A 23,843-nucleotide genomic window follows, 5' to 3' on the forward strand; every position below is an offset into this window, starting at 1 on the left:
TTCTCTCTCTGTCTCTTTCTCTCCCTTTCTCTCTGTCACTCTCAAGTAAATAAATAAAAAAACAAAGAACAAGAAAATAAAAGTAGATGGTACTGGGGGAAGGGGGCCAGGGGCTCCTGGAGACATCCAGACACTCGTGAAGAGTCTGAAATGACTGTATTCTACCGTCACGGAGGCCTTTCTACTCAAATATACATGTGGGGAGAGGAGTTGCTGCGTCTCTCTTGTTCTTACACATTTTCCAGTCTTTTCTTTCCACTACTCTATGGTCTTCCAAGGACTCTTGCCTGAATCACTGCTGCATTCCTGATGTTGCTGAGCCAAAACTTAAAAAACAATGGTGCTGAATAAGTAAAATATCAAGGGTTTATGGCTCTGCAAATAATTCACTTTCATGTTAATGTTGAAATATAACAGTTCCCTCAAAGAAAAATAACGTAAAAGAAAAAAAAAACACATTATAAACTTTGAGAAATGATTTTGTTGGAGACAGGATAGACCTATAGTAAGAAATAGGTATAGCGGTATGTAATTCTACCAATGTAAGCAGACTATAGTAGGTTTTGAATGGCAATACTATAACATTTTGCATTGTTTACTTTTAAACTGTTTATACTTTTAAATTAGAAGGACTTACGTAACAATGTCTTTTAGAGTTTTGTGAAACACTCACTTTATTTCATTTATGAAAACCTAGGATGTGGCTAGAAGCATTATCACCATTTTATAGGTATGATGATTCAACAGAGTGAATGCTACAATACGGAAAGGTATACTCCACAAACTGTGCAGAGAGTATTTGGGATAAGTGAACTCACTGTCACCTATGTAAAGTCCTCTGCTGGATTTTTATAGTACATGTCACAGGAAAAGGCTAAGTATTCCTTCATATATAAGATATTTGCTTTGACTTTATTAGCTTATTTTGGTTGCTACCCTTGTATTTGGTTGCTATCCATGTAGAAAACCTAAAATACTCTTCATTTTTTCCAGTGCTTAAACAAAAGTAGATTTAATACCAGCTAGTAAGAACTATTATTAATCAGTTAGTAATACCACACATGGAATCTTGCCCAGAATACCATGCTTGATAAATGATAATGAATACTTCTATTGCTCAAATAATTTCCATGCATTATCTCATTTAATAATCACAAAAGAGTTCAGTGATACACATATTTTATAGACAAGGAAACTGAGGCATGCAGAGGTGAGGGAGAGTACCCAAAAACCACACACCTACTAAGGGAGAAGGGCTTCAGGGGTCCCACTTGGATCCTCTACGTTCAATGTATTATACTGCCTTTCAGTGAACCATAATGCCTTTAAAAATGTCAGTCTTGCCGGGCGTGGTGGCGCACGCCTTTAATCCCAGCACTTGGGAGGCAGAGGTAGGAGGATTGCCGAGAGTTCGAGGCCACTCTGAGACTACATAGTGAATTCCAGGTCAGCCTGAGCCAGAGTGAGACCCTACCTCGAAAAACCAAAAAAAAAAAAAAAAAAAAAAGTCAGTCTAAAGTTAGACTCTTAGTATTAACATGAACTTTGGATGCTAAACTTTATATTCTCTTCCCTCAACTTACCTTCTAAGGAAACAAAGTTTTCTGTACATAATGCGTTGAGAAGTCTTCTACCCTACGTCCAACAACTGCAATCATGTACATCATGTTCATTCTGGGATTTACCATGTAAATAATGTGTCATGTTCAACAGTGATACTTATTTTTAAGTTGGAAGGACTTATGTTACAATAAGGCTGGCAGTTGTTGGTTTTAAGGATTACCTCCCTTCATTTGTATTAATGTTCTTACTAAGGGGATAATTTCATCTTTAGGAAAATTTACTAACAAGACTGAATTTAATCTCATAAATTATTTCCTGAATAAATTAAGGAATGCTGGTAACATGAACTAATCTACCAGTTGGGCTGAAGAACAAATTTCTAAGGAAACTAGAGTCTGAATCTAAAGAATATTAGTTGTTTTATCTTCTTATATATAACTAAGCCAAGGGGATTGAATAGTCCCGTGTCTCTTGATAACATTTAAAAAATAATGTGAATTTTAAAATCACAACAAATTGGTACTGTGAATTATATCTACTATTGGCTGTGAGTGTAATAATCATGCTAGGTGCATTAATTGTCCCTCAAACACTTGGGAACCACCTAGATGTGCCATTAGGACACAGGCATGGAATTTGTCACCAGCATTATTTTCCTGATATTTTATAGTAGGCAAAGGCAGACACTTAAATGTGATTTTGAAGTATTTGGGTAGTCACTATGATAAAAACTGGCATTGAAAAATCATTTGCACTGATATTTTAGTTCACAGGTTAGTCACCAGGTAGACAAGTAAGCTAGTAAAAAGCAAACATGGCTGAAAAAAAGAAGATATCGCCTATACTGTGTCCATTGTCCCAATATCAAATATCCTCCTGGGAGCCCTTGAGGTGGTGATAACTATGGAAGCCCTTCTGAGCAGGTTCTTGTTAATGGAAATTCCTTTTTTTTTTTTTAATTAATTTATTTATTTGAGACAGGGAAAGAAACCAAGTGAAAGGAAGAGAGAGAGAGATGTGCCAGGGCTTCCAGCCACTGCAAATGAACTCCAGATGCATGCACTGTCTTGTGCATCTGGCTTATGTGGGTCCTGGGGAATTGAACCAGGGTCCTTCAGCTTTGCAGGCAAGCACTTAACTGCTAAGCCATCTTTCCATCCCATGAATGGATATTCTTAAGAAGTGCTGGGCTCTGACTGGATCCCATATGGGCTTGGAAAAGTCAAAGAAAATGTTGGCTGCACTTTTTCAGGCCTGTTTGCATATGTTCTTCAGCGTGCCGAATGTCTCTGTATATAATTCAATTCAATCGTTGTGTTTTTTTTTTTTTTTTTTGGTTGTTGCCTCTATTAATACATATGCAAATGGCTCTCAACAGCAGCTGTACTGTATTAATCATATGTGTGGTTCTGTCTGTCTGCCCTGCAGGCTCAGGGGAGGACAGAGAGAGAAAAAGAGGGAATACAGAGTTCTTACCTGCAAGAATATCCACTCACTCATGCAGACCCAAGCCCAGCAGCAACCAGCCCTCCAGGGTCACAGCTGAGATATGGCACATTGGATCCTGTCCTGCCCTGTTTGAACATGGGTGCTGGAGGGTGCTATAGAGGCAAGAGCTGGTACCGAAAAGCCTCCAGTGCCTCTTAAGTAATGAGTGCTCATAAGACCTACACTGCATCCACGTCTTCCCATGTGATGATTTTCCTGATTGACTTTTCGGGGCCTCTGTTAACCAGCTATCTGTAGGCATGCTCAGTGGCTTACAGAGCTGGGAAATGCAAGGCAAGTGTTACTGCCATGTCGTAATCACTGACGCTCAAGGCTGGCAGGGTTTTGATAGAAAGATGCACCACATCTTGATATCTAGCTCTCTGGTAGAGGCTTGGGAAGTTTCTGCTTGCACATGCCTTCAATAGCTATGAACATCTTGACTCGTGCCTTGTCTGATTCCCTCTCTGGCGCGATCATATGCCATTTACCATCTTCTGTATGGCAGAGAGGGCAAATTGCCGGCGTGACTGTGGGAGATCAGCGAATTCTGAGCCTATTGTTGTGAATTTTTGAAAGTCTTGCTAAGAAATTTTTAAAGTTTAATTAATTCAATAAAAAATTCATGATTGAGTACTACTTGTGTATTTTGAGTAAAATATGACTGTCCAAGAAGAATTTCAATCTCTTTTCCTTCTGCTTATCACTGCTAATGATTGGTTGCAGTCAACATTTTTGGCTTCCTATAGGTAGAACAGGTGGTAACCATCTTTTGGCCGAGACGAATACTGTATTTATAAAGTGAGAAGTAAGTGGATAAATATTTCCTCCTAATTTTAAATATTAGAAGCCTAGCTTAAAAAAAAAAGAAAATGGATAGTACAGTATAACTATTACTATTAAAAGATTCATGGTTCTCATTAAGTAAAATTCTCATTAACTAGAATGCGCATGAGAGATAAATGTTAGGTACAAGTCTGTTGCCATCACTGGGTTTTGTTAATTAGAGGCAGGCGATTCACTTAACTGATTTCTTCTAGTAATAAATGTCCAGAATTCCATGCGATTTTATGTTGTGTAAATAGTTTCTTTTAAATATGGAAATCAAGCTAGATTAGCTTGGCATATAAATGAATTTCCTTCCTTACAAAGAAACATCAGGATCAAAGCCCAAATATTTGCTCCTGGAAGAAGATGTAGAAATTGGAAGAGGAGGAGGAACTTCAATAAAGAGGAAAAAAAAAAAAAAGGAGAAAAAGAACGTAGGTAAACTGTTCATACGAGATTGCTGGTTGTCTAGGAACTGCTTTGATAAATACATCTCCTATTATTTGGGAATGATCTACATAAATATTCCCTTGGCAAGATGCGTCACGCTAACTCAAACGAAGACGCCTCCAGCGCACACGTGTGTCTACATGTGCTAACATATAATAAAAGAAGGGTTGGATGCTGCGATGTTTCATCACGTGTGTGTAAGTTATGACTTCAGAGGAAGTAGACAAACTATAACAGGCGTGCATGGTTATATCAAGTTAAGGCAAGCCAAAAGAATAGAGCGAGAGCGAGAGAGAGAGAGAGAGAGAGAGCGAGAGAGAGAGAGAGGGAGGGAGAGAGGGAGGGAGGGAGGGAGAGAGAGAGAGAGGGAGGGAGGGAGAGAGAGAGGGAGGGAGGGAGGGAGGGAGGGAGAGAGAGAGGGAGGGAGGGAGGGAGGGAGAGAGGGAGGGAGGGAGGGAGGGAGAGAGGGAGAGAGGGAGGGAGGGAGGGAGGGAGGGAGGGAGGGAGGGAGGGAGGGAGAGGCTTCTCAAACATCTAAGAATCCTTCAGTAGCTGCTAACCACACACACACACACACACACACACACACACACACACACACACAAACAACATTTACCTGGTTTGTAAGTATAATTTGTCTATAAATTAACTATAAAGTTCCCTAATTGGCTGAAAAACTGCTATTCCCATCAGCATCTGACAGCTCCATCTATTTTACAAAGATACGCTGAGAACCTGTGCTTTGCTAGTGTTCTTGGGGTGGGAGTGGGATCTTGAGGTTCCTTACTAAAAAGTAGTAGAAAAAAGCCAATCCCTTGCCAGAGGGCAGTGTACGTCAAAGGGATGGACGAATACATGAGGGGGGACCCTGATCAGTTTCCTCAGTTCCCGAAGATGGCGAGTGGCACAGGTCAGTGAGCGAGGGTGGAGTTTCTAGGAGCACAGAGCTATGATCCAAATGGTTGGGTCAGGTAGGCCTCAGAAAAATGACTTGACACCTCGGATTTAGATGATGATGAGAATGAGCCATCCAGGACGAGGGAAGAGCCTTTCAAGTATAAGGGACGGCGGCACTGAAATGCTAAGGTTAAGAGAATGTCTTGGGCTGGAGAGATGGCGTAGTGGTTAGGGTGCTTGCCTACAAATCCAAAGGACTCGGGTTGGATTCAGCAAGACCCACGTAAGCTAAATTACACACGGCGGCACACACCGCGGGAGTTCGTTTGCAGTGACTGGAGGTTCCGGCATGCCATCCTCTCTTCCTATCTGCCTATCAAATGAAAAAATAAAAATAAAAGAACTTTTCAGAGTTCTTAAGAGTATGGATTGACACGTCAAGGGATGAAGGAGGGTCCACTGTAGTCACACCAGACTAGGGTCGTGAGAGAAGAGAGGTTATAAAATAATTTCTGCAAATATCATGGTGCCAAAAGTGGAGTGCGGTATACTGAGTGTTGCTTTCATTTGTTTAGATGTGTTAAATATGAATAGTGAAATATAAAATAGTAATATTTTGTTGAATTAAAATTACTTTCCTACTTTTTTCTTACATGAGCCAATTGTGCTTTTGGAAAAAAAAAAAACAAAAAAAAAAAAAAAACCTTCTACCTGACAAAACCAGAGAAATACTTTGTTGAAGGTGTGATGCTAAGATCATTCCCGGCCCTTCCATTTAGTGTGTGTTTATTAAGTCGATAGTGTGTTGCAAGAACTACGTTCAGTGCAAACGGTGGTGACTTCATGGATCTTGCTGAGTGTGGTGCTTAGTGGGCAAGGTGTGAGAGAGGGAAACAGGGCGTTCATGTAGACACAAGGTCAGTGCTTCTTGGACCAAAGAAGGAATTCTTCATGGTAGTTTAGAGGTCAGAAGGGGCTGGCTGGGGGAACGTGGTAACTCCAGTGGCTTATGTTCATTGCTCCTCGCCTGGATGCAGAATCACCCAGGAGACGCACTTCTGGGGATGCTTCCAGAGAAGATCAACAGTTAAAGGAAGACCTGCCAGGAAGCGAGTGGCACCATCTCATGGGGCAGGGGCCACGACTGAAAAAGGAAGGAGAGAAAGGCAAACACGAGACAGGCATCATGTGTCTGGATCTGCCTCCAGGCTGGCCACCATGCGAGTCAACTGGTGACCGGGAACTGCCTGACCCCCTGGCTTCACTGTGAACCCCTCTGAGCTGAAAACAATCATGAGCAGACTTTACACCAAGCACGTCTTTCTTTTAAAACAGGTAAGTGTGTCTCTTAGGCCTTTTCCGACTGCCTTGATTTTCCGACGGACATGGCCACCTGCTGGCTGGCTGTCACGAGGGAATGTATGACTGTTTTCAGAGCCTATAAACTCAGTCCCAAATGGGCCCGGCCCACCGCCCACGCTGTGCCCGGATGGCTACATCTCTGGGCTGAGAGAACGGTGAGTGGACCTCTCCTAAGTGTCATTTCGCAGAAATGAATGAGCTACAAGGTGCAGTGTGAGGGGTGGATTCGGGAAGAGGAACCATGCGAGTGGAGAAAGAGCTTGGGACTGCCAGATGGGAAATTCAGGACTGTGAGCAGCAGAAGACATGGAAGGAGATTTTGAAACCTGACAGTTACAGTAGAAAATTTTTGCCAAGGGGCCAAGATCAAGACGGAAGGCTATGTCCAGAGCTGCTGTGCGAATTTTAAATTGACTGGCAGCTGTGATGGTTCTTGATGTGTAGAACAGGTAGGAGGAACAGGCCATGGAGGATAGGCGTAAGGAAAGAGAGACAAAGGTCAGCCAGGACCCCACCCCTTTCTGGACTGAGTTTGTAGTCTGTAAACAGTCATACACCAGCAGGTGGCCATGCCGATCCAAAACCCAAGTCTTAAAAGGCATAAGAGACAGACTCATCTGTTTTAAAAGAAATACGTGTTTGGCATAATGTTTGATAGTTATTTTTTTTTTTTAGAAATTAAAAAAGTATGACAATGCTTAAAATGTTTTAACTAAGCCTAAAAATACAGAGTAAGATGAATTTTTATGCGAGCTATTTTTTAATTGCATGGCGAGGCTCATCAGAGATATAAAATGATATTTAGATAATAAAAGTGGTTTCAACTCAAACTTTTCACTCTGCTTTGCTTTTAAAATACTTATACTTTTCTCTAGTCTTTACAAACCTTCTGGTTTTACTTATCATGTTATCCAAGCATGGAGCACCATATGCAAAAAACAACAAAAAAAGGCTATTTCAAAAGAAAACACACGGTAGATAAAGTCAATCATAAGTAGCAAATATATTTACATTGTCCTTTTGTTAGGTCTAGGTGTCCAAAAAGAAGTACTTGGATTGGCACGTATCTGTGTGAAGAGACAGGAACTGGAAAATTCAGAGCCTGAAGTAGACTGCTATCAGAATTCCTGCTGTTTGTTCAGTATTAGAATGCATGCAGCATATTTGTAATAGGGCCAATTAACTGGCGCCATTTCTACAATGTGATTAATCAGTTCCTGAGTTAGAAAATGTCTTAAGAGGAGGAATGCCCCAGAGGTTCAAATCCAATCCCCTGTACTTGCAGAACTAAATTTGAGGGTTTAAAAACCAGCCTTTGGACTCGAGGACCCGGCATCAGTCCGTGTCAAAGGCAGACATTAAGACATCACACTAAGTGCTAAAACAAGAACTCACTGAGGTCAGCCTCCTAAGACCCTCTCCAGCGAGCCAGCCTGAGAAGGTGTGCTGTGCGCTCCACCCAGCAATAGCTAGTTGCATCAGGACTCACAGCCCTTTACGTGTGACAGTCACCACATCCGGGCTGGAGAGATGGCTTCGTCGTTAAGGTGTTTGCGTGTAAAGCCTAAGGACCCATGCTCAACTCTCCAGATCCCACGTAAGCCAAGACGCGCAGGGTGACACACGTGTCTGGAGTTTGATTACAGTGGCTGGAAACCCTGGCACACCGACTAACACTCTCTTCTCTTCTCTCTCTCTCTCTCTCTCTCTCTCTCTCTCTCTCACACACACACACACACACACACACACACACACACACACGAAAAAAAAAAAAAAAGGCCAGTCTGTTGGGTTTGCCTCAAAAGAAAAAACTTATCCCATTTGAACTCAAGGATAAGGAATATGATACTACTCTTGTTTAAGATACACTTCCATATATATATACATATATATATACACATATATATGTATATATATACATGTATATGTATATGTATATGTATATATATATATACACACAGACATCACCCCCACCCGCACACATGTTTATGCTCACTATCACTGTATTCCTTCTACAACTGGGCGGCGGGGTGGAGGGGGGGGGGGCAACATTAATTCAGATCATCGCTTCTTCTCCTGTGCTGAGTCAGGAATCCTCCCAGCTGGTCTTCCTGTTTCTATCAAGTTCTTACTGAAGCCCTAGGAAGTGCACCTTTGAGCCCACCTTTCCACTTTAGACAGGAAAAGACCAAAGGGCAACAGAAAACAAAAGAAGTAATCAAGGGTTTGGGAGAAGAATCCCAGAGCCAGGTGTGGTGGCGCATGCCTTTAATCCGAGCACTCGGGAGGCAGAGGTAGGAGGATCATTGTGAGTTCGAGGCCACCCCTGAGAGAGATTACATAGTGAGTAGTGAATTCCAGGTCAGCCTGAGACACAGTGAGACCCTACCTTGCAAAACCAACTGACCAAAGAATCCCAGTTAATGGCACAAGACAGCACCCATGCCATACCTGCCGCCCTTGCCAGACATAGCTGACCTGGCCTTGTCCAGTCATCACCATGTGCTTCATGCCCTTTCTCAGCCTCCCTTCCCCCAGCTTCCGCCCAACAGCCCACAAGAGTTGGTATCTGAAGATGGAAGTATATATAGAGAGACTGGTTCTGAGGCTTTATGTGGGCTTGGAGAGCTGTGTCCTTCCCTCCCTTCCAAACTGAGGACAGGGGTGAATTTATAAAAGCCAGAGAAGCAAAACCAGGAAAAACCTACATGGAGTTTCTCTACTGATTGGCTGTTAAGCTAGAGCCCCAAGACCTCACATATTAGGGCCATGGTAAAGTTCTTAAGACAACTTGACAGTGTTCCATGTTTGGGTGGTCTGGGGAGAGGGTGGCAACTGCACACAGGTGCCCGTTCCCTCTAGGTTGGGGGTGCTAGGGTTGGAATTCACTGATGGAAAAGGGCAGGATGTTTGGTGCCAATTGTGACCAAAGCTGTGATGCAGATCATCAGAGCCCTGAGGTCTCCGTGGAGGAGGTCAAGGTGGCCCTTGAAGAAGACGTGAGGAAGAAGGAAGGGCTGGCCTCTTGCAACCTAAGTAGCTGTGGCCAACAGTGACAATTTCTGAGTTACAACAAAGTTTGGCAACAGACTAAGCAAAACCCATCAGCCCCCCATGAGATCAGCATACCGGGGAAAAGCTGAGCATGCCTTAGAAAACTAGGCACCTACGGGTGTCTCCATGGGTGTCAGTGATCAACACCTTTGCCATCTCACATCTTCACAGGTACTCTTCAGGAGAAGAGGAGGAGTAAACACATCATCCTCCCTCCCTTTTCATCCCTACAACTCTAATTTTTGCCTAATGGTGGACCTAGAATTGGTGAGGTATGAGCTGGGCAGGAGACTAAGGTTTCTAGCAGGAATGAATTTCATTCAATACCTGAAAGGTACCAAGAAGCCGCAGCATAACCAAAATCGAAATTTAACAAGTTTAAAACCAGAGTCTGGAAAAAGAAACAAAAAACCTTACGTCACAAACCAGCTAGGTGAAATTTCACAGAAATGGATTTGTAAGATTGGGCTTGATTTTGCCGAGAGGTTTTGATAAGACTTTCTGGCTAGCCATTTGTAAGCATCTTACCTCTAACCCATCTGGGTAGATTTGTACAGAAGAAAAAAAAAACAACATTTGGATTCTATTGTAAAGAAGGGGAGTGGGGATAACAGGCATCTTTGTAGATGTGGAGAAATTCAGTTTCACAAATCTGTCGACAAAATGCTAATCGGCATAGGTATGCTAGCAGAATCGAAGAGGGCGCTCAACAAAAATTAAAACCTAGATTCTTCTAAATCACTTGCTTTGGAAGTTGTTTGAATGTAAACCACAGTCATTTTCTTACTGCAAGGCAAAGTGTGTATGTTCGTATGAATACATTTTAATAGTCGCTGATGATTTGCAATGAAAACTTGTCATAATTTTCTTTTAATTATTTCATGTTGTTTTTACATTACTTGCGATCCTAACTAAAAGTCACAAACATGGGCTGGCAAGATGGCCCAGCAGTTAAGATTCCCCAGTACCCACATAAAGATGCACAAAGTGGCACAAGCATCTGGAGTTTGTTTTCAGTGGCTGGAGGCCCTGATGCACTCATTCTCTCTCTCTCTCTCTTTCACACACACACACACACACACACACACACACACACACACACACACACACACTATCTCTCTGTCTTCCCTATTTCTCTGATTTCAAGTAAATAAATAAAAAGAAAAATTAGTTATTAAAAAATCATGGACTTTGGTAGGTACAAACCACTTTGCATAAAACCTCTAAAAGGGAGATACGGTTGCTTATATGCCTACAGTCATTTGAGATAAAGTGGGAAGATTGCAAATTCAAGGGTAGCCTGAACAACTGAGTAAGACCTCTGTTTAGAGGGAGAAAATGAGAACTTTATCCCATTTGCAGATTAAATTATGCTTATAGCCAGATCAAATATGTTTGGTGTCAAAGGTTTTTCTTGTTTTCTATTAAAGAAATTCATTTTTCATGTCTAGAGAATCTGAAAAGGTATTATAATAATTGAAATTTTAAAAATATGCCAACTGTTCTAAATGGTATCCTTACAGGGAAAAAGAAGTTTACATTGCTGCACAGAGGACACTTCCAAATTGATCTCACTTCTTCTTAGTGGTTAGTAGCCACTTGGCAAGAAGAAATGAAAACGCCTAACTTGTTTTGACAACGGACGTTGTAAATCTCAAAAAGCTCTCCTTCCACAATTCAAATCTGATACTGGATATCTCCCCCAACCCCCTTCCATCTTCTAATTCCACGACTCTTTTCAGTATCACCAAGTTTACAATCACTCTTCTCCCTCACTGTTAGCATTCCTCAGATACAGTTTCAAGGGTATCAGACGTCACCTGACTTCCATTTCCATTGTCCTCACTGTGGCAACGTTTTCCAGAAGTATTTCTAGCTCACTCATTGTGTGGTTTTCACGGAAGAGGCTGACTAAGGACGGGTGCCGTTAGCCTCGGCCGAGCACAGTACGTGTTTGCTTTCTTTCCCCTGGGAAAGTCAACTGGTCTTTGCCGAAGCCCACCAGGCTGTCTGAAACTCCATGCAAACCTGGTGTCCCTGGCTTGATGCTCCACTGTAAAATTATACTTTCTTTTCAGACTAACATCCTCATCATGACATTGAACTTTCACGGACACAATTTAATTTTATGAGCTGCGACTGCTTCGTAGCTGGCCTCAACAGTCATACTGTGATTTTATGCTAAGGTCAATATGAACCTCACCACAAGAGGGGATGGAGCCCAGCAATCTTCTGCTTACATTAATTGAATAACTAAGAGGTCCCCAACAGTGGAGGTCCATGGAATATTTTGTGGGGTGATGATCCAAAGGCTTAGATAATGAAAGCTACCTTTACTATAATTTTATGTATTCTCTCTTTTCAACCTCAGAGATATGATTTCCAAAATTCCTCAGACATCTGGCTAAGGGTGTTGACGTTCAGGGATACATCAGGAATATGCAATCTGCAGGGCTAAGAAGGTCTTAATTACGATGTCTGAAATAAAGTTATGCTCCCCTGGACACCTGCTGGCTTGATCTACTCTCACTCGCTTGCTCAACTGAGCTGCAAGCTCAAATAAATAGAACAAAGGGGCACTTCATTCATACAGGGCGCCTTGATCATTTTTTTTTTTTTAATCAGTACCTTGCCTTTTTCTGTATGTGTGCCTGGATATGTTTTATGAGTTATTTTGTTTATTTGTTGTTCTCTTTGGAGACCATTCTGTGACAAAAATCACAGTGTATAATAATCAAAGCAAAACTAAAGCTTCCCCCCCCCCCCCCGTTCCTACCACGAGTAAGAATTACAATGAGCTATTTTTCATACCAAACACACAAACAAAATCAAAGCGAATCAACATTTCAACTTTGGGATAAGGATCAGTATAAATAAACTTATTTTAAAATAATAATAATAATAAAAAACGTGTGACCCAAATAATGTGAGCCAATTGTATGCTGCTTTAACAGGATAATGGCTGTGTTCTGGGTTTACTTAACCCCTGTCTCCCAGCATTGTCTCCTGACTTACCTGCAGTTGCAGAGGACCTAAGCCTGGGCTGGCTGCAGCAGCCGCTGCCATGGTAGTTGGGATCAGCTGAACTGGGTAAGGGTCACCTAAGTAAGAGAATAATAGAGGCGTCAACACCTTTTATCTCCTCTCCACCTGCAAATTAAACTCTCTCATTCACTCTTTCCAAAAGCCTTCTTTTGTGTGCCTTGCTAGGGCCTAATGAAAAGCTCTATTGTATAGCTTTTTACTAACACTCTTTTCACAATTCTGGCTGAGAGAGGAATGGGAATAAGAGGCGCAGCAATTAAGGCGGAAACCTCATCGTTTTTCATGATGTATTTAGAAAAATGGAGGGGGATGTGCATGGATCAGAGGGCTATGCTTTGTAGCGTGCGCGCACACTCAGTACAAACTCTTGGCAATGTTATGGTGTTATTAGAAAAGGAATTTAACTAAAGTTACCTTTATTTTAGCAAACTAAACTCCAAAGAGTTAGCATGTAATGTTATCACCTTGATTCAGATAGCTTATACTAACTATACTTACTGTGTAGAAAAATTCATAATAAAGGAAGTGAAGGAAGTGTTTCATATGTGTTTGACATTATATAACACACTGACATCTCTGTCATTCTTGAAGTAAATGTTGGCAAATGTATATTGGGCAAAAAAATAGATGGTTTCCTCTTAAAAATTACTTTTAAAATCACATAGTTCAAAATTATTCTGGGTTTATCATATCTATGAAAATAGAGGCACACAGGGAGACATATGCAGAAGATGATTCAACATATTTTTAGGAAAATCAAGGTGTTTTATTCACTTAATAAAGAGGTAAAATAGGCTTTTTGCATAGATCCCAAATGCATATTAATAATGTAATAAATAATGTATATAATTAACATTTTGAAATATGACATAGTAAGTAACTGAAATGAATGACTGTAAGTACTGTTTGGTAACATATAAAATTTCTTCAAGAAATTTAATTATCTGTAGCCAGGTGTGGCAGTGCACACCTGAAATCCTAGCACTCAAGAAAGAAGCTGAGGCAGGAAGATGTCAAGTTTGAGAGCATTCTGGGTTGTAGAGTGAGACTCTGTACCAAAAAGAAAAAAGAAAAAAAAATCTCTCTCGCAAAAAGAACCTGCTGAATGTTACATGAATAAATATTAGCAAGATAACTCAGTTAAAAATACTTCTCAGGGGCTGGAGCGATGGCTCAGCGGTTAAGGCGCTTGCCTGCAAATCCTAATGACCCAAGTTTGACTCCTCGGTACTCATGTCAAGCCCAAGGTGCACAAGGTGGCGTATGTGTCTGGAATTCATTTGCAGTGGCTGGAGACCCTGGGGTGCCCATTCTCTCTGTCTGTCTCTCTTCTATCTCTCTCTCTCTCTCTCTGCTTGCATAAAAATAAATATTAAAAACAACACTTCTTGAACATCTGCTAAATAGTAAGCACAGCTCTTGATCACAGAAACCCAGCTCCAGAAAAGAGAGAGAGGAACCTGTTGGTTTATCTAGAGTGTAGCGACGGTTTAGTGACAGAGCTCTGGAGAAGACTCCTATCAGAACATTCACAGTCAATCTAGGGTTTTCTTCCTTTCATACTTGTACTGATTCTGTATGTACCAGTACATGTGTACCAGTGTGTGTACACATGTACATTTTGAATTTGCATTCAGAACAGGGTCACCCAGAGTACTCAAGCTCAGGATACTTGGGATGTACCTGTGTTAACTGGCCTCCTTCGAGGTCACAGATGATGGGGACAAACAGGAAAGAAGATAAGCATATGTTTAGTACAGAATTTACCATTTAGGTAGGAAAGTGGACAGTTCTGTAGACTGTACTTGTGGCTGCCCCAAACCTTGTCCCAGAGGTCAAAGATATCTTGGGAGGAAGTCATGATTAAGCTGAATCTTAAAGAGAAGCTTTAAGGGCTGGAGAGATGGCTTAGTGGTGAAGCGCTTGCCTGTGAAGCCTAAGGACCCCGGTTCGAGGCTCGGTTCCCCAGGTCCCACGTTAGCCAGATGCACAAGGGGGTGCATGCATCTGGAGTTCGTCTGCAGTGGCTGGAGGCCCTGGCGTGCCCATTCTCTCTCTCTCTCTCTCTGTCACTATCAAATAAATAAATAAAAATAAACAAAAAAATGCTTTTAAAAGAGAAAGAAGCATTAAGATCTTTGTGAAGATCTGGTTGGCAACAGAAGATTTTAACCCTAGCCCAGACTCCAAAAGTAGGCTACAAAACAGAGATAAATTAATCTGCAGAGGGATTTGGGTGGGTTAGTGATTACTTGGGATTCTATAAGCAATATTAAGAGTATCTGAGCTATGTCTGTATCCTATAGGACAAAAGAAAGCCCAGATGTCTAGACATGGTTGGCTGAATAATTTGCCAACTAGTAAAGAGACAGAAATCTGTATAACAAGCAAGAGTGGGATGGACAAGGGGTGTCCCTGGGGTGGATATATTTACATGGTAGAACTAAAATACTTGGTGGCTGTTTGCACAGGAGTGTGAGAGGCAGTTCAAGGGTGACTTGCAGAGTTGCCGCGTCACCACAGATTGAAGAAAGGCTCTGCTGGGCTTGTAACAGGTTGTCATGTGGGGCTTGGGAGTTGAGTAGAGTTACGTGAAGGAACAAGGAAATGTGTTTTGGGCATTTTACGTCGCAAGTTAGTTCACGTTTGCACATTGAGGCATGAGTTAAACTGCTGATAGACAAGGTTAGGATGATACTGAAAAGTCAGTGTAGGCAGCACAAGATTGAGAGTGGTCAGCAAATGTCTAAAGTTCAAAATGGGAAGCCTGTGAGTTAAAACAGGGATGCCCAGGGCAGGAAAGGTGGCTCAGTAAATGAGGTATTTGGCCCACATTGTTAGGACCCGAGATCAGATCTCCAGCGTCTCTGCGGAAGCTGGGCGCCATGGTGCAGTGCACACTTATAATCCCAGCACGTGAGAGGCAGAGGCAGTTCCTGGACAGCAACTGGGGAAGATACCTAACATGGACCTCTGGTTTCCACGCACATACACGTGTGCTCACTCGCACATGATACACCTGCACATATCACACACCGCACCCATGAAGAGGTTCTAGGATTGAAGACTATATCAGCATTTATCTTCAAAGAAATCTAGCAGAAGAGTGAGGAGATGTGTAAAGTGTAAAGAGAAAGAAGGAACTTCCAAAAGCAGGGTCGCTGCCTTCAAATGCTGGACTGAGTAATGTTGAGATTCCCCAAGGACAGTCAGGTTTGAAAGGCTGACTGGGAAGGCTCAAGGTTACAGAACAGAAGGACAGGCTCCGAGGGCCGGCAGTGCAGGTGTCTTTCTCAAAGTGAAGTTCCCCACAAGCAAGAGTTTCTTAGACATGTCAAATTCCAAAGACCATCCTAAATGCTGCACCACCCGCCCTTCCGGTAGAGACTGGAAATCCCAGAAACTCCCAACTCCTGACACTTATGTCCCACAGGAACCCTCCTCTTAGGAGTATAATGACCTTCCCATGCAGAGAATGTGGGGAATGATGAAATACTGACTTTGAGATAGGACTGCAATGGACAGATCATACTCTTCCCTTCTCTTCCCCACCGGAGCGAGTAGGCAGGCAGTTAGCATTCCTGTAGAGATGGCCACTTAATGAAAAGCAGACATTTAAAGCCAGCACCATCTATCTGGTCTCATCTAGTAAACCAGAGTGGGGGGGGGGAACTTATGACATAGGAGGGGGGGCATTTGATGTCATTAAGTTGGGCTTTGCTACCGTTTGATATTTTTAGTTGTTTAATTTATGAAACTATCCAGTTTTATGCAGGGAAGTTTAAATAGTTAAAAGCTCGATTTGTATTTATACAAACTAGCCAAAATAGCAAGTATGATTATTGTATGATTATTAAGATGGATCATTAAAATGATTAAAAGAGTATAATTCATTTGTATTCTTCATCTAATGAATAACATCTCAAAATTAACATACAAGCATAGAGGGACTTGTGCTCTTCACGGTGATAATTCATTTTATATAATTTGCTTTCCTTCATGTGAGTTAATCAATTAATAATTAATAAGCACTTACACAATATCTACCATGTGACCAGAACTCTGCTGGGTGGTAAGGGAGACACAAACAATGAGACATCTGTCTTTTCTGTGTAGGATCCTGTTTAAGCTGCGTTGACCCATCAGTGAGTGTTGCAGGGCTTAAAGGAGAATAATTCCCAGGCTTTAGTCCTTAGAGAATAGTTAAAAGTTGAGGATAAGAGGAAACTTGGCTTTATGGATGTGCCCATGGATGGGAGGAGAGCACTTGCTCTCATCAGTTGGCACAAAATGATGACTTAAGGTGCGTTAGCGGTGGCAGAGGAAGAAAGAAAACATGCAAAAGGCAGACAGGTGGGAAACACTCACAGCCCACTCTCAAGGAGATTTCAAAATGAATAGATAAGTATAATGAGCCTCTGGCCAGGCATGGAGGCATATGACTGAAATTCTAGCACTGGTGAACCTGAGGCAGGAGGATGACAAGTGTCCAGCGTGGTCTACATGGTGAGCTCCAAGCCAGCCTGAACTATACAGTAAGACCCAGTGCATTAAAAACAAACAAAAAAACCTGAAAAGGCAATTTTGCCAAACATCACAGAAGAGATGAAGTGATAGGTGGAGTGGAAAACTGCCTGGTTGTCTATCCAAGGGCAAACCAGGTGACTGTGGACTTGTGGACTGATAACAAACCTGTGATCATACTCCCTATCTCTAATGTCTACCCATGAATGAACTACCTGTACTTTTAAGGCTCATTGGTTAAAATCTAAACTGTGATTATTTTTTTACCAATATATACAACAATCTTACTATTTTCCATTCCTTTATTCATGAATGCATATATACATACATATCTATCTATCTACCTATCTGAATTTCACAATTCTCTTTCTCTTCTGTGCACATTTAGACAAATTGATAGGAGGTGATACTCATGCCACATTGCACATATGTGTAAATATGTAGATCTACACATGAAACATTGATAAATAGTCAATAATTTTACATATGTACCATACAGGAACCTGTGCATTCCAGATTGACATGCCAAAACTCTAAAATGCAGTACCTCAGAGTGTGTCTGTGTGTGGAGACAGAGCTCTTAAAGAGATAAATAAGGGAATATGAAGTGCTGAGGTAGACCTCCATCCACATGGTGGGTGTCCTTACTAGGAGACATTAGGGTACAACAAAAACAAACCCTGGAAGTGCCCTGGGGGGGGGGTACAGAGGGCAGATGGAGATCCACAGGCAAGGAGAAGCCTCATAATGAGACTCAGTCTCCAAGATACCCTGTCTTCTACAACGGTGTCCAAGCCACCAATCTGAGGCTTTCATTGTTACAGATTCCCTAAAAAATAAAAATAAAAACTCACAACCATTTTTCAATGCATTGTGTATTTAAGTGAATTGAACAAGATACATTATTTTATTTTGTTTTTAAATTTGTTTTGAGGTAGGGTCTCATTCTAGCTCAGGCTAACCTGGAATTTGCTCTGTAGTTCCACGCTGACCTTGTACCCACAGAGACTTTCCTACCTCTGCCTCTTGAGTGCTGGGATTAAAGGAGTGTACCACCATGCCCAGCTTCCAGCAATATAAAGAGTAGCAGAAGGTGCAAGAAAGACTATTATGGCTATGATGTGTACCCAGTCACATGCAATTTCCAAAGTATCAAGTACAACCATAAACAGGACACCAACACATGGTGAAAGCTTTATGTGCAGGGAACCACATCAGCACAGCCATGTCCATCCAACATGCAAATGCAGGTACATCACGTGACATCTACCTCATTACTATTGCTTCAGGTCAAACATATTCAGAAAGAGTGTGGTTGAAATCCACCCCATGTGCTGACATAAATACAAATATATAATTGTGAGATTTCCCAATAAAACAAACATCACACCAATGTCATTGTTCTAAGGTAGACATGGAATTTATAAGAATGCATATAACAGGGCTGGGCAAATGGCTCAGTGGCTTAGACACTTATTTGCAAAGACTGATGGCCTGGGTTCAATTCCCCAATAACCCTGGTATGCCCAGACTCATTCCTCTGTCTGCCTCTCTCTCTCTCCCTCAAATAAATACATAATATTTTTCAAAAAAGAACTCATAATAGAAGAATTCATGCTGGCTATGGATTTCGAGCAGAAAGATGCTGCTGGGGAAACTTTTATTAAAATAAATACTCTCATTCATTTGTGTCTTCTTTCAATTAAATGTTCTAAGCAAATATTATAACAGGGTTATTTTGTAAACACTTATTGAGGTACTTAGTAAAAAACAGATAATGGAAAATTCTGACTTTTAAAGTTCAATCATGCGTAAGTTATTAAAATTGACTTGCAATTTCTTTTACTCTTTCCTAGGTTTTAACCATTTGAGCAGTTTTTCCCTAAACCTTTCCAAAATTAATTTTCTTCCTATTTCAAAGCCAAGGCTGGAAAACTCTAGTTTGAAATAAAAAAAAAAAAATCACTAAAGTCAAAAAGCCGACCAAGACTCAGCTTCTTAAGCTATGTGTCACAACTGTCCCTTACGGGGTCATGGACCTGGACATGCGGCATGCATAAAATTGGGTAAGGGTAAAAGATTTCTGGACACATAATGACCAAAAATTAATTCTGAATCTAATGAGTTATGATTCTGATAGGTTTTTGGCAGCGCTTGTCTATGTGGTATTATACCACTTAGTGACAGCCGTGGTTCTGAACACACAACACGCATTTTGAACTGAGTGTGCCATCGCACCCTACCATGCCCAAAAGCACTGCCTGACATACCCCAGCACATATCTGAGGACCCTGTACACTAGAAAGAGCAGTATTCGGACTGTACATGCAGTTTTCTTCTTTATAGAAACATAATCATTTAGCTGTGGAAAACAAAGACTTAATATGGCTCTGCCATCATATAGCTTGGCATAGAAATAGCAAGTTAGTGTATGTTTAGATAGCAATAGCAATTTAGAACATTTGAGTTTTTGAATATTTTTATTCACTTACATGAGTGAATGAGAGAGAGATTGAGATACAATAAGTAGTGGTGTGCCCGGCAGGGCAGCCTGCCCCTGCAAAGAAACTCCGCACATACTCAGCACTATGTGCATCTGGCTTTACATGGGTGCGCTGGGGAAATCAAACCCAGACCATCAGGTTTGCAAGTACTGTTTTTTTTTTTTTTTTTTTTTTTTTTTTTTTTTTTTTTTTTTGGTTTTTTTGAGGTAGGGTCTCACTCTGGTCCAGGCTGACCTGGAATTAAATCTGTAGACTCAGGGTGGCCTTGAACTCATGGCAATCCTCCTACCTCTGCCTCCCGAGTGCTGGGATTAAAGGCGTGTGCCACCTCGCCAGGCACAAGTAAGTACTTTTAACGATGTTTGATTTTTAAAATTAACATTTGTGTCTTTGACTTGATTTACAGAAAATATCATTAAAAGAGTTGCATTCTAGGATTTGGGCAGAATTTGCAACTGTTTATGAAATGGCCTTAAACCTATTTCTGTCACTTTGTACTAATATTTACGTGAAACATTGTTCTCAGCATTAATGATCATTATAAAACCAAAATATTGTACACTGAAAAAATTGCACTATCAAATATTTAACAAAAATTCAATTCTTAATGTAGCAATGAACTCCCATCTCTTTAGCATTCAAATTTCCTTTCATCTTTAATTGATAGTAAAATGATATGTGTACCAAAAATTGCTTTAAAATAAATTTAGGGGCTGGAGAGATGGCTTAGAAGTTTAGGCGCTTGCCTGTAAAGCCCAATGGCCTGGCTTCATCTCTCAGCCAGATGCACAAGGTGGCGGATGCGTCTGGAGTTCATTTGCAGTGGCTAGAGGCCCTAGGGTGCCCATTTTTCTCTCTGCCCCCCCCGTCTCTAATAAATAAATAAAGATAAATTTAAAAAATTAGGTTTGATTTGTTATTAATAAAAGGGTGAGTTGTGAACCCATTTATATACCTATCTACTTATCAATGTTTCTCAGGCATTTCTTTGTTGCATATGGAAAATTTTTAAGAAGCCCTTATCTGAGGCATGCTATTTTGTGTTTCTGAGAAGACACATGGACTTACGCCATGTCTGTGGATATAAATTATGTAGGTGTTATTAAAAACCTCAGGAAGCATAGTAAGTGCTCCAGTATCACAGGCAGGCATATTTGCAAATTAAATACCTGAGGGTGCGTTACGCAGGATCTGGTTACAGGGCAACAAAAGCAGCTTTGCCCCCATCGGGCTATTTAGGCTGAGGACTGTGAGAAGTGGGCGTGGCTTTCCATGAGGGTCAGGGCCACGCCGCCTTGCATCTGCCGACTTAAGGCAGAGGTTCTCAAAAGCCTGACCACATCTTCTTCACTAAGGTGCAGAGCTTCGTTGCTTCCCACGGCTTTTCTACTTGTACTTTTGCAGCCTTGACAAATACTGGGCTCCTCTCTATTGGTGCTAGGAACTAAGACAAGGAGCCTTTCCTGTACATATACTCTCCGCTCTGGGGACATTCAACACTCATCCAATGAGGGCAAGATGGGCTGCCATACGATGAATTGAATGATGTTCTGAGCACACTGGAAACAACTAGAAGCTTCCAGGAAAGAACATCCAGAAAAGAGACTGAGCCATGCCTGAAGATGACGTACTAGAGCATCTCAAGGAGACGTTCACTTTCAGTGTCAAATTAGACTCCGAGACCACTCCACCACGGGCTTTCACGTCTCTGCCTGCTACGCTGTCCAGAAGGCTCCATCACCTTGTGGAGGCTGATGGATCATCTTGTCAGAAGGGCACCCAACACACCCTGCGCTTCCCGTTCCAGTTTCCAGACCGAGAGAGCTTTGCAGAAGCAATAGTACAAAATGGACGTGAACAAGAATACCATGGATGGACGGGAGGAAGAAAACGATTGCATTCTTCCAAATCAAAGTATGAAAGAATTGCTGGATGCTTCCTCGCTTGGCAGCAGGACTCTGTCATTCATAGGACAGAAATAACAGTACTTACCATCCTGTCTTGGCCTCCTGTGTACACAGGTACTTACATATTTCCCAGTGTATTTGGTTCAGAAAGGGATGCGTGGGCCACACCTCACTAGCCTGTGTTCTACTCTGTAATCTATAGTAAGTCACTGACTGATGCTAAACAGGGAGGGCCAGAGCCTGGTTTTCCAGGTAGATCAATTGCATGGCAAGAGATAAATCGATTGGAAAAGGGAGAGACAAAACAAAGAGACATGTTAAACTTATTGAGGTAAACCCCATGAGAGATAAGAGTCTAAAGTAATCAAGATGCAACGGAAGAGGCAGGGATAGCTTCAGAAGACAGCCAGACAATCACTTACATGGAGGAATGAGGGGGAAGAGGAAAGTATTGGTGGAAATAGTAGCTTTTAAATTTTATTTTGATGCATTGCTTCAGAAGGAAGCATCATCCCCCACCCCCCACCCCAGGAGATATCAATTCTTCTAACATCATTGTTGAATAAATTCTCATTCTCATGCTGATTTGAAATATGGGCAGCTAATACTTATCAACGGCTGCAACTCTGTTAAAATATTTTCCATATATTTACATACACACACACGCATATATATACATACATACACACACACATATAGTGCATATATATGAATGCCTATGAATGTGTGTGTAAATCACATGTGATCTTTATAGGGCCACAGGATAGATATCGCATTCTAGAACTTTAAAAAATATCCAAGAACTTTCCAAAGTTTGTAAATATAATAGTTACTAAAGTTTTATAAGGAAAATACCATAAACTTTAGTTTTTACAATGGATGCATTTACTTAATGTTTACCCAACTACCATGAATGGTTTATGGAGGACACCAAGAAGTGGAAGGTATAACCCCTGCTTTCATGGTGAATTCAGTTATGAAACGGATATAAATAATATGGAAAGTGAAATGAATCTATGTGACTAGCTGAGCATGGTGGGTACACCTGGTATCCAGATCTCAGGAAACTACCTAGCAAGACTGACTCAAAAACAGACACAGAGCCTCTCTGATTCCAGCCATGTGATCACAGTACTAGCGTCATAGTCTGGATATGGTTCAGTATACCCCCAAAGATTCATGTTTGGAATTTCAACCCCATTAGGAAGTATTCAGAGAACAGAAATGTAGTCAACTATGATGCTTCAAGGTGGGGCCTTGAGGCATGCTTAGGACTGGATAAGGTATAGCCCTTATAATGGAGAATGGAGCTTTGAGAAGAGCTGTAGAAATATGCCCAATACCATTTCTGCTGCCAGGGAATGTGTTGGTAAGAAGGTCATTTTCACATGTGACTTTTCAACCTTGAACCTCAAGAATCGTGAGTCAAAATAAGTCTCTTTGTCATTTGTACTGCGATATTGTGTGTACTGGTAGTAAGAACTAGAAAAATGAGGAATTTTGTACAAGATGGGATCATAGCAGATGGATCCTGAGAAGAGTCTGGGCTTCAGTTAGAAGTTAAAAAAAAAAAAAAATTACTTAGTAGGAAAGACAAGAATTGCCTGAAAGCCACAAGGCCTGGAACACAGGGAAAGAAGATTCATTGAATGAATTGGAAGCTCGGCTAAAAGCCAGAAGTAAGTACACCCGACTGGAGAAGCAATGGAGCCAGGCGTGTGTGAACCAGGGTGCTGAGGGAACCATGTCCTATGGTAGCAAGAAATATGTAGGGATTAACTGAAGTCTTTTGGGAATTATCCATATATGCCAAGGTAAAAAAAAAAAAAAATCTGTAAACAATCATGTTTTAAATTAATATATAATTAGAATTAATTAACTGTGAATCTTGAAACTCCATGTCAGTCTACTCTGTACCCTTTCTCCATAACTAAAATCGATAGAAGCTTATTTGCTATGACTACCTTAGTCCGTTTTCTATGCTTTAGTTCCCAATCCACACCACCGAGACTTCTAAAACAAGTTATGAACAAATCACCTTATAAACAGGAAACATGACTATTTTCCTTCTTTTTTCCCTCCATCCATCCTTCCTTCCCTCTCTCCTTCCCCCTCCCTTCCTTCCTTTCTCCCTCCATTTCTCCCTTCCTCCTTCCCCCTCCCTGTCTCCCTTCCCTTCTTCCTTCCTTTCTTTCTCCCTCCCTCTCTCCCTTTTTTCCTC

General features: G+C 41.3%; 1 protein-coding gene across 8 annotated transcripts in view; it reads right to left on the reverse strand.

The window, feature by feature from the left end:
• Positions 1-23,843, reverse strand: part of Sox5 (SRY-box transcription factor 5) — an 896,761-nt gene that overhangs the window by 91,203 nt on the left and 781,715 nt on the right. For all 8 annotated transcript variants that reach the window (XM_045139445.1, XM_045139444.1, XM_045139447.1 and 5 more), the window contains one exon: positions 12,658-12,743. In XM_045139445.1, the coding sequence (XP_044995380.1) occupies positions 12,658-12,743 (86 nt within the window). The remainder of the gene's footprint in view (positions 1-12,657; positions 12,744-23,843) is intronic.

The sequence above is a fragment of the Jaculus jaculus genome, chromosome 22 (assembly GCF_020740685.1).
Source record: "Jaculus jaculus isolate mJacJac1 chromosome 22, mJacJac1.mat.Y.cur, whole genome shotgun sequence".
NCBI lineage: Eukaryota > Metazoa > Chordata > Mammalia > Rodentia > Dipodidae > Jaculus > Jaculus jaculus.